The 15,586-nt window shown below is 49.9% G+C and overlaps 1 protein-coding gene across 1 annotated transcript; it reads right to left on the reverse strand.

The window, feature by feature from the left end:
• Positions 1-9,431: 9,431 nt before the first annotated feature.
• IGBP1 (immunoglobulin binding protein 1) lies at positions 9,432-13,938 on the reverse strand. The gene is made up of 6 exons (XM_015820190.1): positions 13,745-13,938; positions 13,345-13,650; positions 12,263-12,455; positions 10,929-11,008; positions 10,658-10,770; positions 9,432-9,842 (listed from the first exon to the last, which is right to left on the reverse strand). The coding sequence occupies exons 1-6, from the start codon at positions 13,936-13,938 to the stop codon at positions 9,703-9,705; spliced, it is 1,026 nt and encodes a 341-aa protein (XP_015675676.1). The 3' UTR covers positions 9,432-9,702.
• Positions 13,939-15,586: the final 1,648 nt, after the last annotated feature.

The raw sequence follows: 15,586 nt of genomic DNA on the forward strand, positions 1-15,586 counted from the left end.
TTCGTATCCTTATCCTCGTCCAAGGCGGGAAGGACAAAACCTGGGAAAAGTCTCAGGAGAGGATATCTAACCTCATTGGATTGCAATGAAGTCTTTTCCATTAACTAAAAGGCTGGCTGGAAGCTCTCAAGAGCTTCTTCCTCAGGTCCAATCTCTACATCCGTCAAGTCTCTAGTCCTGCAGAGCAAGTGAGAATCAGACTGAACTCTATATTTTTTTTTATTAATTCTAAAGTGTGGAGGTGTTTTTTTTTTGTTTTGTTTTTGTATGAAAGCAAAACACTCTTTGGGGGGAGAAGGGGGGAATCTTAAAACCTGTGCTGGAATTTCCACTAGGAGGCATTAAAGTTAAAAAAAATTGAGCCTTGTAAGGATTTACATTTTGATACCCACAATCTATTGGAATAATTTTGGTCCAGATTTTCAATTCTTTGTTTATTTCTTCCATGTAGGCATATAGTTATTAATAAAAATTGTCTTAAATGTTTTTAGTCATAGTGATCCTTAATATTTGAAAAATTTCTATACTACAGAAATTCCTAAGTCTACGGAAACTTCCTTCGTGGGGGGGGGGGAGGAAAAACATTTAAATTTCTCGCAGATATTTGGCTGACGAATTTATTCTAAGGCTCCGGGGCAGGGAGCTCGCAAAACCGACCCTTCTCCGAATAAACTCGCGCTCCCAACTCCTGAGTTTCCGTCCCCCGACCGAGCCCGCGCTGGATCTTTGCCCGACGGCAAGGGCGGTCTTGCAAGCCGCGGTGGACGAGGGTTTCTGGGGGAAGCGTTGCAGGGGTGGTTGCCTACCCGCACCCGCACCAGCACCCAGCTCAGCCCCGCCAAGAGGCCCGTCCGTCGGTAGAGCGAGCCCGAGCGGAGAGGCGCCTCGCCCGCCCCGAAGGAACCGAGCAGGCTCCGCGTTCGAGAGCCGAGAGCCGAGCTCCTCGGGAGGGTGGCGGGAGGCCTTGCGAGGCGAGAAGCCGCCGGTGCCGCCTTACCTGCCACGCGCCGCTCCGCCGCTCCTCGGGCAGCTCCGGCGGGCCCTCCTCTTATAGCCGGTGGGGCCGCCCCTTCGAGGCCAGAATCCTCTTAGCCGCGGCGGCGTCAGAAGGATCGGCCCGAGGGGCGGCGGCGAGGGGGCCCCTGACCTCTGCCGCCGGTAGGCGCTGGAAGGGCGCGGGGCGGCAAAGCACGGAGCCCCGGGGGCGGGAAGGGGGCTCTCGGGGGCGAGTGCCAAGACCGTCCCCGGCTGCCCTGCAACGCCCCCGAGACCCCCTCTAAGCCCCTCGCTTAAAAGCGGCCGCACCAGGGGGCGAAGCTCCCGAGCAGCCAGAAGAGGGTTTGGGTCCCGGCGCGCGGTGGGCACGGCGGGTCTCCGGCTAACTAAACTGCATATTTTATTATTTATTTTCATCCGTTAGTGTAAAAAAGCTCAAATGGAAAGTTTGATTACCTTTATTTCTTCCTCTCCTTTTCTGTATGGAACACAAATAAAAAAAAATCAAATAGGATATTAAAACGTGAGAATACTTGGTTATCGTTCCAAAGAACCCTGGAGCGAGGCACCTTCACTCCGGTCCTTCGGGAGGGGCTTTAGCCACCTCTAAAACCTCTGACTTTGCCCAGTGCAGGAGGAACCAATTTCCACCGGGGTTCAACAGGTGACCCCCAGCCTCTCCTGAAGGCAACTCAGCAAAGGAAGCCCACCTGCTCCATTAGGGAAGGGCTCTTGGCACTAGGAAAATCTTCCTCCTGGTCTCAAGAACAATTCTGAGCCACTGGTGGGTTCCCAGCCTGCAGCCGTGGCCATCATTTTATTCACTAGCCCAGGGGTCCTCAACCTTGGCAACTTTAAGACTTGTGGACTTCAACTCCCAGGTTCCATGGACTAGCAGCAGCTATGTCAGTTTTGACAGCAGAGGGAGAATGGTTTCACAGGCGCAACCTAAATCCCACACCTGCACAAACGAAGCTTCATATGCTCGCCCTCCGCTTCGGAGGCCCAGCTCCCCATGGGCTACAGCCTAGTAGCAGTCCCACGGCCTAAGGGTTGGGGACCCCCGTTCTAAACCATATGAAAGGCCACGTGGGCTGGGGCTAATCTAATCTTCTTGGATGGTGTTCCAGAGTGTCAGTTATTAGGTAGACCAGACAGGAACAACTAGATCAGTGGTTCTCAACCTTTTTAATGCCGTGACCCCAACCGGTCGTAAGTCGAGGACTAAACCGGTCGTAAGTCGAGGACTAAACCGGTCGTAAGCCGAGGACTACCCAACCAGTCGTAAGTCAAGGACTTTCCCTGCCCGGGAGCGCCGCGCATGTGTGGTTCCGCCCCCTGCGCCGGCCGAGGTGTAGCTGGCAAGCGGCAGAGACGGAGCAGGCCGACCACCAGCTGGCCCAGCCCAAGGCACCCGCCGGAAAAGGGGGAAAAAATGGCGGACAAAAAAAATGGCAGACAAAAAAAATGGCGGACAGCCTTGCTTGGCGACCCCCATGAAATGGTCGATCGACCCCAAATGGGGTCCCGATCCACAGGTTGAGAACCACTGAACTAGATGAATTAATTCTGCTTTATTGTAAAGTTAACAGAATCTTTGGGATTCAGGGATTGCTAGGGGAATATTCTTATAAAACCTACCACAGGTCCTGTGAGCTGCAAGGCCACTTTCCTTGCGTCTTGATTTGTTTATTAAAACATAGAACACAGAATAATAGAGTTGGAAGGGACCTTTGAGGTCTTCTAGTCCAACCCCCTGCTCAAGCAGGAGACCCTATACCATTTTGGACAAGTGGCTGTCCAGTCTCTTCTTAGAAACCTCCAGTATAGGAGCACCCACAACTTCTAGAGGCAAAGAGTTTCCACTGATGAATTGTTCTCACTGTTAGGAAATTTCTCCTTAGTTCTAGGTTGCTTCTCTCCTTGGTTAGTTTCCATCCATTGTTTCTTATCTTGACTTTTGGTGCACTGAATTATTATGAATTGAACTGAATTTCCCTGCAAAATGGTCAGGAATTTTTTTATTATGTGAAGAATGGCTTTGTTTCAAATCAGAGTAAAATTCACAATACAAAAGAACCTGTTCAGAGATCATTTCACCTGTCCTGCATGGGCACTGCAGCGTTGGAGTTGAGTCAGGGAATGTGGGGGTGCTGGGCAGTGGTGGGATTCCAATATGTGAACAACCAGTTCTCTGTGTAGATGCCGCTTCCGGAAGTCCGTTCTGGGCCTTGGCAACAAAACATTAGCTACCGGTTCTGCCAAAGTGGTGCGAACCGGCTGAATCCCACCACTGGGGTGGGGGTGTTTCCTGGGATCCAACCAGACAAAGCCCAGCAACAAAGAGCTTACTGTGAACCCCTTTTTTCCCTTTATTCATAACACTGCAAAATTGAAAGCCTTGGTTTCCCTTTCAGTCTTACAAGACTAATCATGTAAGTGGCATTTAACTTAAACCAATGAACTGATTTTCACCTTTCTTCTGGCAAACCACCAAAAAAAGTTTAGTCAAGTGTAGCAAAAGTAGTAAATCACATTATGCGTGTAACTGCTTTGCTTTCAGCAATTACGGCTGCTCTGCCTGCCAAGCAATGTTTCTGACCAAGAGAACGAAAGAGTTTGGCTCAGTTCATTCTGAAATTGCGTGTCCTGTCTCTGTGGTCAGTTGGCGTTCTTGGCCTTTACCCACATGAACATTCCTTGTTTGTAAAATTTGACCCCCGTTTTGACCTTGAGTTATCCCCATCAGAATGAAAGTTAGCCCTCCCCAGGAGTAAAGCAGGTCCTCTTTGCCTGTCTAGCCTGACCTGGAGGCAGCCTGAACTTCGGGGCCATCTCGAGCACACGTTTTGGGCTCAGGAAGAGAGCCCTCCGGGCCCCGCCCCGCAGGGACTGATGATCTCCAAGCTGAGCCTTCTGGTTTCACGAGAGCAGCTTTCAACTTGCTTGTCACTTTGATTGTTCATGTGTGGCTTATGGGTCTTAGTACTGTTACAAAACATCAGCATGCTGGCGTTTATCAGCTAGTTAAGGAGGGCATAAGTCAAAATCCTTTAAATGTTTGAGTTATATAAAGGTTATGTAAAGTTTAAACAAGTAAGGAGCCAGAATACATTCTTATCCAAGCCCTGCTGCACTGGAATACATTTGACAGCTATCTGGCATCCCTGTACCTAACTGTAAATCCAGCTGTTCCATCTAACTTCTATACCTACTCTTTTTATTGTTTTAAAATGTTTTTTTAATTTTTTAATAGTAATATATGTTTTGAATTGTAAGCCATGCAGAGAGGGCAGCTGTAGAAATCAAACACACATATAAGTCAATATCAGCAAGAGCAACTGAGAATGGAATTTTTGAATTTATTCCATAGAAGGGCAGGAGAGATGGGATCAAAATCTGTTGAAGTCAACGAAGACCCCGTTCAAGTGGGAGTCGGGGCGACAGGTCTGTTTGTCGGCCAAGTGTTACAAAACCAGACAATAACCTACCGTGGCCTCCCTTCCCAATCCCCGGCTCATCTTCTGAAATCCTCTCTTGATCCATCCAGCCACAAAGCTTCCCACTCTTCCTCTTGCGTAAAGTTTCTGGCTGGCCTCTAGGTTGCCCCACCGCTTATGTTTTAATTGTTGGGAATGACGAGCGCCCCCCCCCAGCACCCAGCAAATGCTACTTGTGCTACCTTAGCAAGGAGGGAAAGGGCGATGCCCGCCAGCCACCATCAGGGCTAATGAGTTCTGCCAGTGCCTTAGCCTGCCCCCAACTGGGCAGTCAACAGTTTTATTTTCATGATTTCTGGTGCTTATTTTGGGGGAATGTTTTGTGCATGATCAATCAGTGAACCCAGAGAGGAAGGAAGGAAGGTTGGCATAGAAAGAGCTGTTGGTCAAAGAACACAAGACCACAGAGTCACACACACACACACACTCCTTTTGCCCTGAACCGAAGGGATAGTCCTCACACACCGCTCCCGAGAGCTGAGTTAAGCTGTGGAGCATTTCTGCCTCTGAAAGCCCCTGGCTGGCTTTGCGGGCCTCACAGCAGCCCCCAGACTGGCTCTGCCCAGGGAATGGAGAGCAATGCAAGAAAAGCCTGGGCAAAAAGGACCAGGAGAGGAGAGGAGAAAGCGGTGCAGCCCCAGTGACGATTGCAGGTAAGGGCCGCTCAGAGGGACAGGCACACTTAAAAGGCTATCCAACCGTTTACCTAAAGGAGGACTGTGTCTCAGGATAGCCATCCATCTACAGCAGTGGTCCTCAAACTTTTCTTCACCACAGACCTCCTTTAAATACCGTTTGTGGTCATGGACCATGGCCATGGACCCCCAAGACTTAACTCAAGATTTAAAACATTTCTTCAAGCCTTCATGGACCCCCTGGGGTCTGTGGACCACAAGTTGAGAATGACTGATCTCTATAAGATCTTCCATAAGCAGCAAAACAGGATCTCCATGGATTCCCAGAATTGTTCTCAGAATGGTATTCTCAGTGGATCTCCAACCGCTCAGGGACTCCTACATTTCTCTTCTGTGCAGTACGGGGGGTCCAAGAGATCTTTTATTTTAGCTGAATATGTCGGTCATAATCTAAGGTGTACTGAGATTTTTGGCATGAACGGCAAGGATGTTTCACATTATTTAGGCAAAATGGGGATCTCCAATTCCTTCTTCCATTCAGTCTTTGAAATATGCATATCCAGTTGACTTTTCCACAAGAAGCATTTATGAAGGGGGGAGGGGGGGTTTTCTGCCTCCTGAGATTTAATGCTCGTTTCTCCCCTTGGAGTCTCTGAAGCGGAAAATGGTTCAAATCAAGCGGTCAGCAAAGCCTGTCATTGTCAATCCTGCCAGCAGGGGGCAGTGGTCTAGCAATGGCCTTGCTCTCTTCAGAGGGATGAGCCCCCTCCGCTCCTGAAGCAGGAGACCCAAAGCCCAAATTCCCCCCCCTCCCTTGACCAGCCCTCTTGGCCAACAGGCTGCTCCACAGCCTCAATCTGGCAGGAGGAGGAGGGGGAGGAGGAGGATCAAGGAGGAGGCAGATTTCCAGAAACTGGACAGAAGGCATGTTCACATCCATGTACAGGCAGTTCATTTAGTGACCATTCAAAGTTACAACAGCACTGAAAAAAGTGACCTAGGAAGAAAAGTTGTAAAATGGAGCAAAATTCACTTTAAAAATGTCTCGCTTAACAGAAACGTTGGACTCAGTTGTCGTCGTAGGTTGAGTACTCTCTGTACTGTAATAGTAACAAGAGAGACTGCATTTTAAATAGTCCAATCAAGCAAAGGGGCCGTTTACAAATATTCCGCAAGGATCCAGAGGGAGAGTGTAGGTATCCAGAGTTGGTTAAAAAGAACACCTACTTCAAGATTGGGGAAATCAACCGCTAATCCCTGACAATTGCATTTTCTCCAAAGTCATCGCTGCAACTGAAGACACAGAACAGAGATTTAGAAGAAAACGTGTAAGCAATCCCGGGGGAAACGTTACATATCGCTTATGTCTGCTTGCATAATACACTTGACGTTTTTACTTCAAGCAGCGTTTCTAGGATGGGCATCTTTGCTGCTTAGCACCCCTCACAGAGAGGCCCATGCCCGGGGCAGAAATAAAGCGAGGGGGCCTTTGCCTCGCCTGCCAAGCTAGCCCAGGTGACAGGTTGGGTCAGAGACGTGCCCCTCTCATCCTAAAGTCGGTGCCCTGCCCCCAAAGTCCGGGCTGGTGGGTTAGAACCCACAGCTGATGCAAACCCTGAGGGAGTGAAGTAGAGCAATGGGCCCCGAGGGGAAGTCCCTTAGCCCGGACCTGGCGGGGGACCCCACATGTCACTCCCTCCCTGGCTGGCTCTGGGCCTGGCCACCTTCTTGACCAAGCCCAGGGCCCGCCTGAATCCTTCTGGAAGGAGAATCCAAAGGCTGGATTGTGTGAGCCTGGGATGGAGAACCCAGAAGGAATATTAAAGTTTGTTCCTGCTTTTGATTCTTCTTCTCTTTTGTCACCCGTGGCAGAAGCCCTCACAGCAAGGACCGGCCCCCTCCCTCGAGGTGCCCTTTCTGCTTTGCCCTGCCGTGATCCCTCCTGGTGGCAGATGGCGACAGCTACTCATCGGTAATTAGCCAAATGCTGTTGACAATTCTCTTAATAATGCTCTTACTTTCTGACCTTCTGCCACCTCCCCCGACCAAAGACGAACAGAATCTACTCCAGTTGCAGAAGCCACTTAAATCTGTCAGAGTAAGGCTGCTTTTAGAAAAGTCCCACAAACAGGCTGGGCCTGCAGGATCCTGGCTCAAAGGGAAGGTGCCAGAAGAGGACGGGGGCAGGGCCAGTTTCTCGCTCCCCTCAGCCTCAGAGGTTCTCAGCCCTGTGTGCTCTCCAGCCCTGATGTGAGGAAAAGGAGAGCAGCATAGGCTGCCCTGAGCTTCTGAAAGAAAGAGAAATTACTCTAGTAACAAAATAAAAGCAGTGTTTGTGAGTCACAATGGCAAATTGTGTCTACTAGGGGCATCAATAAGAAATTAAAGAAGGAACATGCAGCCAAAAAGGGTCAAAGGCTGTAACCAGAAGCTGTAAGGACTCTCCCAGGAAGCGAAAGCACTGAGGAAGGGAAGCTTCCAACAGGGGAGGAGAGGAGAAGGGAAGGAATAACAGAATAACAGAGTTGGAGGTCTTCTAGTCCGACCCCTTACTCAAGCAGGAAACCCTGTATCATGCCAGACAAATGATTGTCCAATCTCTTCTTAGAAGCTTTTGTAATGCAGATCTCAGCACATTTGGACAGTACCCACCTTCCATCTGTTCTCACAAGATTGACCCAGCATTTAAATTGAAAAGTGTTAAGGGAAGGGAAAGTTTCAAGAATGCCCTATGTCAGAATTCTCCTTCTGGGGGCCGCTGATTCAGTCTGGCTAAACAGGCATTTCTGCCTGTGTTAAGGTTGCAAATGCACATGCTATCCGGATAGGTTGCCGGAGAGCCGCTGTGGAGTACAGGAGTGCCAAATACACCATTACAATCAGTTAGGAAAGTCCTGGAGCCCAATTCAGGTTGTTAGACAGGAAGTTGGAAACTTCTCTGAAACGGTAATTCTTCCGCATGCAGGAACAGCCAGTCAGGCAGAGCTGAAATGCCTCCAAGCACGGATAAAGACCTGGGTGCAGAGAGGAGGGCTTCCAATTTACAGTGGATATGGGCCCAACTGGCAAAAGAAAGCTCAGGACCGTATTAGTTGTGAAACAGGAGGAAGAGGCCTTCGTCCTGCAGTGGATAGACAATGGCCCGTTTGTCTGTCATCCAAGGGCAAGGGGCTAAAACCTCCAGCCCAAAGCCAAGTCAGGCTTGTACAGGTAGTTCTTGCTTAACCCTAACTGGGACCGCCATTTCCCCAGTCGTGCCTGGCCAGTTCCCTTGGCAGAAGAGGCTCTGCCAGGCTGCCCTCCACTTCAACTCTCCCATCATCTCGGCCTTTTGGGCTGCCCTGCACTCCCAGCCGAACTTCACCCCCTTCCCGCTGCTGCTGCTGAGGCCAGCCCCTCCTGATCTCTCCATGACACCCTCACAAGGCCTTGGCAAAGGGCCAGCAACTGGGGGGGGGGGCAGTGGCAGAAGCTGGGCAGGAGTTGGCGGGATGAAGCTGGCCGTTTGCGCAGGCCAAGAGAACCATGAGGTCCTTGCCTAATGACGGCACGGCCCTAACTGTAGGTGGTCTGCCAAGTGCCTGAATTTGGATCATGGGACTGCAGGGGCACTGCAACGGCTGAAGTTTGAAGGACTGGTCGTAATTACCATTCCTTCACCACTGTCGCAACATCATTAAGCAAGACTATCTCTATGGCTAGAAGCTTAATTCTAATGAAGGGTGCAAGAGCACTTTGTTTACCACGAGTGAAAAGGATTTGGGGTCATTTGCCTCTAAGAGACCCATCTTAACCGCCTAATGGACAGCCGTAACAAGCAATGATACCCACCACCCCTTCCCTCCCCATGTCTTCCCTTGTGCTCTTCTTCAAAGCTGCTTCCAGCACTTAGATGTACAGTTCCATAGGGGGAACAACTGGATAAGCAGAGCACGGATCTTGCCCACCCACCAAATTCTGGAGGCCCAGCACAAGTTCAGAGATTCAAGCCTTGCCTTGGGGGCCCAGGCAACCTGAGTCATTCACAAGCTGTAGATGCAGGATACGAGCAAAGTACGAGGACACATTTTTCTATCTCAGAAATACAGGGAGAGCCTGTATGTGCACGTGGCAGCTTCTCCCATTCTCAAAGGGGCATAAAAAGGTGAGGCACAGAATCTGGCAGTTAACAAAGGATTCTCCACAACCACTTCCAGATGCCTCCCAGAAAAGTCTGACTGCCAAAGCAAGTCTCGCTCCATTTTAGACAGAACGAAGCAGCCAGAGGCTGAGAAAGATTCAGGGAAGGCTTGGATGAACTGATGGGAGCATTTTATTTGTCTTTTAAAATAAAGAAATAAGTTACAACAGCCCAAAGTACTTCCAAGTGGCCATCCAATCTGGTTAGTAAGGACTATTTTAAGACAAAAGAGGAGCCAGGAATGCAATGCCCCCAGAAGCTTTCTGTGTTTTCGATACTGGCATTTCTAGAGCTCCCATCAACCTCGGCCTTTAACACCTGGCAATTCCGTTTCTCCTTTCCCAAAGAGGAACCACTCACACTTCCTCACGAAGGCTACGAGGGGCTCTCCTCAGCCCATGTTCTTCCGGTTGCCGTAGCCCCTGGGGTGCAGGTCCTTCCAGTCATCCCATTCCCGTGCTTTCAATGCTGCGGCTTGCTCGTCCTCCTCTGTGGCCTCTTCCTGTTCTTTCTGCTGGTCTTCAGGACCTGCTAGAGGCCCAAAGTCAGAGCTGTGCTAAGAGCAGCCACCGCCTATATGCTTTTAAGTCCATCAACACAATTTTAGGGTACAGTTACCCCAATCCCAGTCAAATGCATTGAAACGGCCACCCATTTCTTATTCCATCTCCATTTCACCCCCTTTTCCGTTGTGTTGATGCTTATGGAATGGGGGAAGAGAGAAAACGAGAGGGGAAAATTGCACCAACATAGGATGAGCAAAACATTTAAGTGTTCTGCATTCTGAACAAAAGGCCATGTGTTCCAAAATTTGTTCTATGTGAACAAATTATTAGAATCTATTAGAATTACAAGATGCGGGTTTTGGTCATTCCCCAAGTCAGTCTATGCTCAGCAACACAAGCGCAATCCACGCTGCTCTGGGTTCTCCTCACCACCCACTCAGTGATCAGGTATTTCAGGTATTTTTTTGTGGGCTCAGTTCTGTGGCTATTTATGCAGGGCTGCAAAGAACGGAAGCTGAATGATCATATCCATTGTTTGCTAGGGGGATTTTATTCTTTAAAGATTTTAAACTCTCCTATGGGCAAGCCCGTTATAGCTAACCAAGCACACTTCAGACCAACAAGTGTTGACAGCAGTGTGGGGGCATTCTGAGTCCCAAAGGTTAGATGTTGCATTTCCCAAATTCTGCTACTCCTGTTCCCCATCCAGTTAGCTTTCTAAGTGACCCTAAACTGTCTCAGATTGGGGCTTTTGATAGATCAGCCAAACGGGGAGCTCCTCTCCAAGAGTGGCCTTTCCTCAACTCCCTCCCTGCTTGCAGGTTTTGTGCTCAGAAATACCTGGAGCTCTTTGGGAGATGCCCTGGTCGGGCAGGACTCCTTGTTTCTGGTGCTGGTCGTACCATTCATCCACCGTCATTGTTGCTAGGCTAGGATAGCCAGCGCCAAACACCCTGCAAGGAAGAGAGCCAGGCCAGGACTCCTCAGGCTGAGCAGAGCAGCAGGAGCAGGAAGAGTCCACTCTCCCCTCACGAACTGCCCATCTGCCATCAAGACCTCCTCCCTCCCTGCCAGAAGCAGCAGAAGGACCCTCCCTCTCCCAATGATATACTTTGCCTGGGCAGCATCCCGAGTAAGGATGAAGGGCCTCACTGGAGGGCGGGGTGGCTGGGAAGGTCGTGCGGCTGAACCCTGGGAGAAGGGATGGAAAAACAGGAGGAGGAGCAATTTTCAGCATCTGTTCACACTAAAAGAAACAAAAACAAAAAAACTCCAGGAAGCGGAGGACAAGCAACGGCACATTTTCTCAACAATATTTTTCCCCAAAAGATGGCACCCACCCACCCACAGAATATGTTCTGGTTTGGGGGGGGGGGAAGAAGAGATGATTAAAATTTATCCTTCAATTCACCATCAGTCATCAAAATGTTGACACCATTTTGGTCTTCCTCATGTCAATTGTGCATAGAACACATTTTTATGAGTACAAAGTGCTTCCAGAGCAAGACTGGCAGCCATTTCGTAGATGGGAAACTGAGGCTGAGAAATACTCCAGGCAGGAGAACAGCCTGGGCTTTCAACCTGCAGTGCCTCAGGTGTTTGTGTCAATGCGCCTGGTCTCCACCTGCACTAAAGCCAGCAATCTCCTGCTATCCAAGCCCATAATCCATATGAATTCTTCAAAGAAGCATGAATAGTCAGGCTGCCTGAGCTGGATTTTTAATATTTTATTTTTGTACCAGATTTTAAATGTTCATATTGTGCATCAGTTGGTTAGTCACTTTGGAAATAAGAAATGCTCCCTCATTTTCCTTCCAATACCTTCCGTCTCTTTCTTGCTAAATTGCTTCCCGTTTCTCTGCTTTTCTACACAGAACCTTAAGTCGTACTGTTTTGCCAGCTTTGGCATAAGCATTTAAGATCTGATAGAGTATCACCTCACATTTCAGATGGTGGATTGCATATCTGAATTAACTTATATAAAGCCAGAATTCAAACTTTTTCAAAAGAGAGAACAAGGGAGATTCTAGCCCAAACCCCCAAAACATATTTCCCTCACAAAGATTATTCAATGCTTTGATTGCCTGCAATGTGAAGCTTTACAAATGTTTGTTAAATTAAAAGCTATTCAATAAAGAATCATGCAGAATAAGTAGAAAGGCCACCTATCTGTTTTTGGAAGATAAAATGTTATCTAACATTTTTTAGATTTTAATAGATATTCCAAGATTTAGGGACTTTTCTTACTTTTGACCAGAAAGGAGCATAACTTTTTGCCTTTATACACTGATATATAAATTATATCCTGTCTGTTATAAGGCATACGTTACAGCTTTCATATCTTTTTTTGTTTATGAAGTCATGGTCTTAATTTTCAACAATGTGGAGGGAGATTATCAAAAGAGGCTTGCAATTTGATCCGTGCAACTGGTGTCACTATCTCACCTGTAGAGCACCCCGCCGACTGAGGATTGAAATTTCCTGATCAATGCTTTCAATTTCCTCCAAGCTTATAGTGACCCACTTCTTGATCTGCAGCAAATAGAATTCTCGTATTTGCTCTTCTTCAGCTCGACCACTATCAATGAAGGGTTTTAAAGAAGCCAGCTGGTTCTCCACCTCTTTCTTTTGCTTGTATCTGTTTTCCAAGAGATTTATGGAAGAGAAAAACAAGTCTTATCTGCAGGCTTTCAACTGAAAACATTTGCAATAGACAGTTGTACAGTTCTGCCTGAACACATCCAAGAAGGGAATGCAGTCTTTCTAGTGAATCTCCCCAGCCCCCTCCCCCAGTCCAAAAATTGAGTCAGTCTTAATTTTGCCATCCTTAACCTGGTTCTTGCCTCAGGCCCCCAGCCATGATGTTCCTTTTTAATGTCTTGAACTAACTCCAGCACAAGGCATTTTTAAAGTTTTCTGCTGTTATTTCAATATTTTCAGGACCACAACCTGTATGAGCTGAGGTGACTTGTAGGTAATTTCTAGTGTTAAAACCTAGCAAGTATTCTATATTGCAGTGGTCCTCAACCTTTTCTTTACCACAGACCCCCTTTAAATATCTTTTGTGGCCACGGACCCTGGTCACTCAAGATTTAACATTTCTTCAAGCCTTTGCAAACCCCCTGTGATGACATCTTCCCCCCACAGGCTTCCGCAGACCAGTTTGAGAACCACTGGCGTATTGTATTATCAAAATCCATCATCTTACAGAGCTGGTTTTTACAAAGCCAATGCTGATGATAATTTGTGTCTGCAATATGGTATCGGCCTGCTCCAAAAATCAGAGGGAGAATCCAGAATCAAAACTTATTTCCTGCCAGCCTCTGCTGGGCATTTTCACCAGGGCATCTCCCAGGGCGTCTCCACCATACCTACTGAAATCCAGAGAGGCTCAAAGGGGGGGGGGGTCTTCCTCCCACAGGGGAAGGAGCTGCCCAAAACCGCGTGGGGGGGAGCCGGGGGTGGGTGACTCGGGTACCTGAGAGGAAAGGTCCCCGGGACCCCTTCCCCACCACAGCCCCGCCCACCTCTCGATCTTGACCCGCCGGGCGGCCGCCATGGCCAGCAGAGAGGCCTGGCCGTCGCGCGGGGCGGGGGCGGCCTCCCCGCCGTGCTCCTCCTCGTCGTCCACGGCCTCGCGCGGCAGATCGAAACGGGCCACGGCGTAGTCCCGGCAGAGGCGGAGGAAGTCCAGGAAGAGGCCGCGCGCCTTCCGCAGGTGCTCCAGCCGGCGCGGAGGGGCCACCTGCCGCAGGGTCAGCGCGGCCAGCAGGGCGGGCACCAGCATGAAGCGCAGGTCGGCCGAGGCGATCTCCTCCAGCTCCTCGTTGCGGCTGCAAGACAGGCCGAGGCGGCTGAGCCGGTCCTCCCGGACGGAGGGCCGCCGCCGCCGCCGCCCCTCCCCCTCCGGCCCGCCCGCCGCCGCACCTGAAGAGCTCCAGCTGGGCCATGGCGCGGGAGGCGCGCTCCAGCAGCTCCAGGCCACGCTGCACCCGGCGCTGGACGGCCGGCGCCCCGGACGACGCCTCGGCGTCGCTCTCCACCTCCTCCAGCAGCCGCCAGCCGGACTCCAGCAGCTCCGAGAGCCGCGCCGGCTCTTCCTCCGCCGCCGCCGCCGCCATCGCCGCGCCCGACCGGAAGTGACGTCACAAGGAAGGGCGGAGCAGGCGCGCACGGGTGACGTCACGCTCCGGGGCGGGGCGGGGCGGGGCGGCAACCGGGCGGCAGCGGAGGAGGGCGTGGTCTCCGGGCGGTCCCGCCCACCTGAGGCTGGCGCCCGGGCGGGGAAAGGACGGGCTGGCTGCGGAGGTCTCGGGCTGCAACTAGGGAATTGCCGAGGCAGACAGTCGCAGCTGCGAGGGGGGCAGCAAGGCCAGTAACCGCCCCAGGAGCTTACAAGCTGAAGGCTCCGCTTGGAAGGATGGCAGCAGGTGAGGACACCAGCAGCGGTGACCTCCGGCATATAATAGTAAATCACACACCCTTTTTTGACAAAACCTGCAACGTATGAAGGAGGAGCGTAAAGTAGAAGAATCCAATCAAAAGAAACGTGTGTCGAGGAACCAAGGAGTGATTCTTAACTTCATCAATCAGAATAGAGCTGGAAGGGACCTTGGAGGTCTTCTAGTCCACCTCACCCCCCACCCCGCTCAAGCAGGAAACCCTATACATTCCAGACTGGTGGCTTCTTAAAAACCTCCAGTGATGGAGCACCCAAAACTTCTGGGTTCTCAGTCGTCCAGGTCATGGTCACATCCTACAGCCAAGAAGGCTCCACATACATTTGCACCACTCAGGTGACTCCAGGACATAGATGAACCTCCAAATGGCCTGAACGACTCTCAGTCTAAAAGAAGGCAAATGACCAGCTGTCTTCAAGGAATATCAATCCTTCCGTTCCCCACATCCTGTCAGAATTGAAGAAGCTTCTTGGATAAGAAGTGAAATGTCGTCAAAGAAAAACAAGAAAGTTCAGTTGCCTCCTGAAAAAAGCACCTTTGGGTCACTGTCAGGAAATTTCTCCTTAGTTCTAGGTTGCTTCTCTCCTTGGTTAGTTTCCATCCACTCTTTCTTGTCTTGCCTTCTGGTGCTTTGGGAAATAAGTTGACACACACACATCCCTTCGTAGAGGCAGCTCCTCAGATATTGGAACACTGTTATCATGTCACCCCTAGTTCTTCTCTTCATTACACTTCATTACACCAGATGGATCTGTAGCTGGCTAACAAACTGTACTCAAGGAGTCGTCCTCAATGGCACTACATCTACATGAAGAGAAGTAACGAGTGGGATACCACAAGGTTCCGTCTTAGGCCCAGGACTCTTCAATATCTTCATCAATGACTTAGATGAGAGAACAGTCAAGTCTGTCGTCTGTCTTTTTAGCTACACTCCGAGGTAAGTGGACTCGCATGGAAGGAGGCTCATTTTCATTGCCCTGCCTTCCCCTACTCCCACAGGACACACCCAGGCCCCACAGCTCCCAAAAATGAGCCATAAATACAAGACGTTCTAGTATAAATGAAATCAATAAAATATGAATAAAAAATGAAATCAAAATTCTGCATTTGAAAACTTGCATTCTTTAATGACCATTAATGGCATCAGGGACTCATCCAGGAAGTGCTGGGGTATCAGAAAAATCAGGATGGCAGCCGCACAATCAGGTTTCACTACATATCCAGGAGAGGATGGGGGATTGGGGCAGAGGAGGAGGGGGTGGGGGACTTGCTACCTAGTGTGCCAGGTGAGTCTGGCCAGCACCAGACC

This window comes from Protobothrops mucrosquamatus, unplaced genomic scaffold (assembly GCF_001527695.2).
Source record: "Protobothrops mucrosquamatus isolate PMUCROS unplaced genomic scaffold, P.Mucros_1.0 scaffold1081, whole genome shotgun sequence".
NCBI classification, from domain to species: Eukaryota; Metazoa; Chordata; class Lepidosauria; order Squamata; family Viperidae; genus Protobothrops; species Protobothrops mucrosquamatus.

Excerpts from the sequence above, each read along its gene's own strand:
- IGBP1 (XM_015820190.1), bottom strand. The coding sequence starts at position 13,938 with ATGGCGGCGGCGGCGGCGGAGGAAGAGCCGGCGCGGCTCTCGGAGCTG. Across the intron at positions 12,456-13,344 it reads CGGCGGGTCAAGATCGAGAG|ATACAAGCAAAAGAAAGAGG; the intron begins GTGGGCGGGGCT and ends CTTGGAAAACAG. Across the intron at positions 9,843-10,657 it reads CATCTCCCAAAGAGCTCCAG|CAGGTCCTGAAGACCAGCAG; the intron begins GTATTTCTGAGC and ends TTGGGCCTCTAG.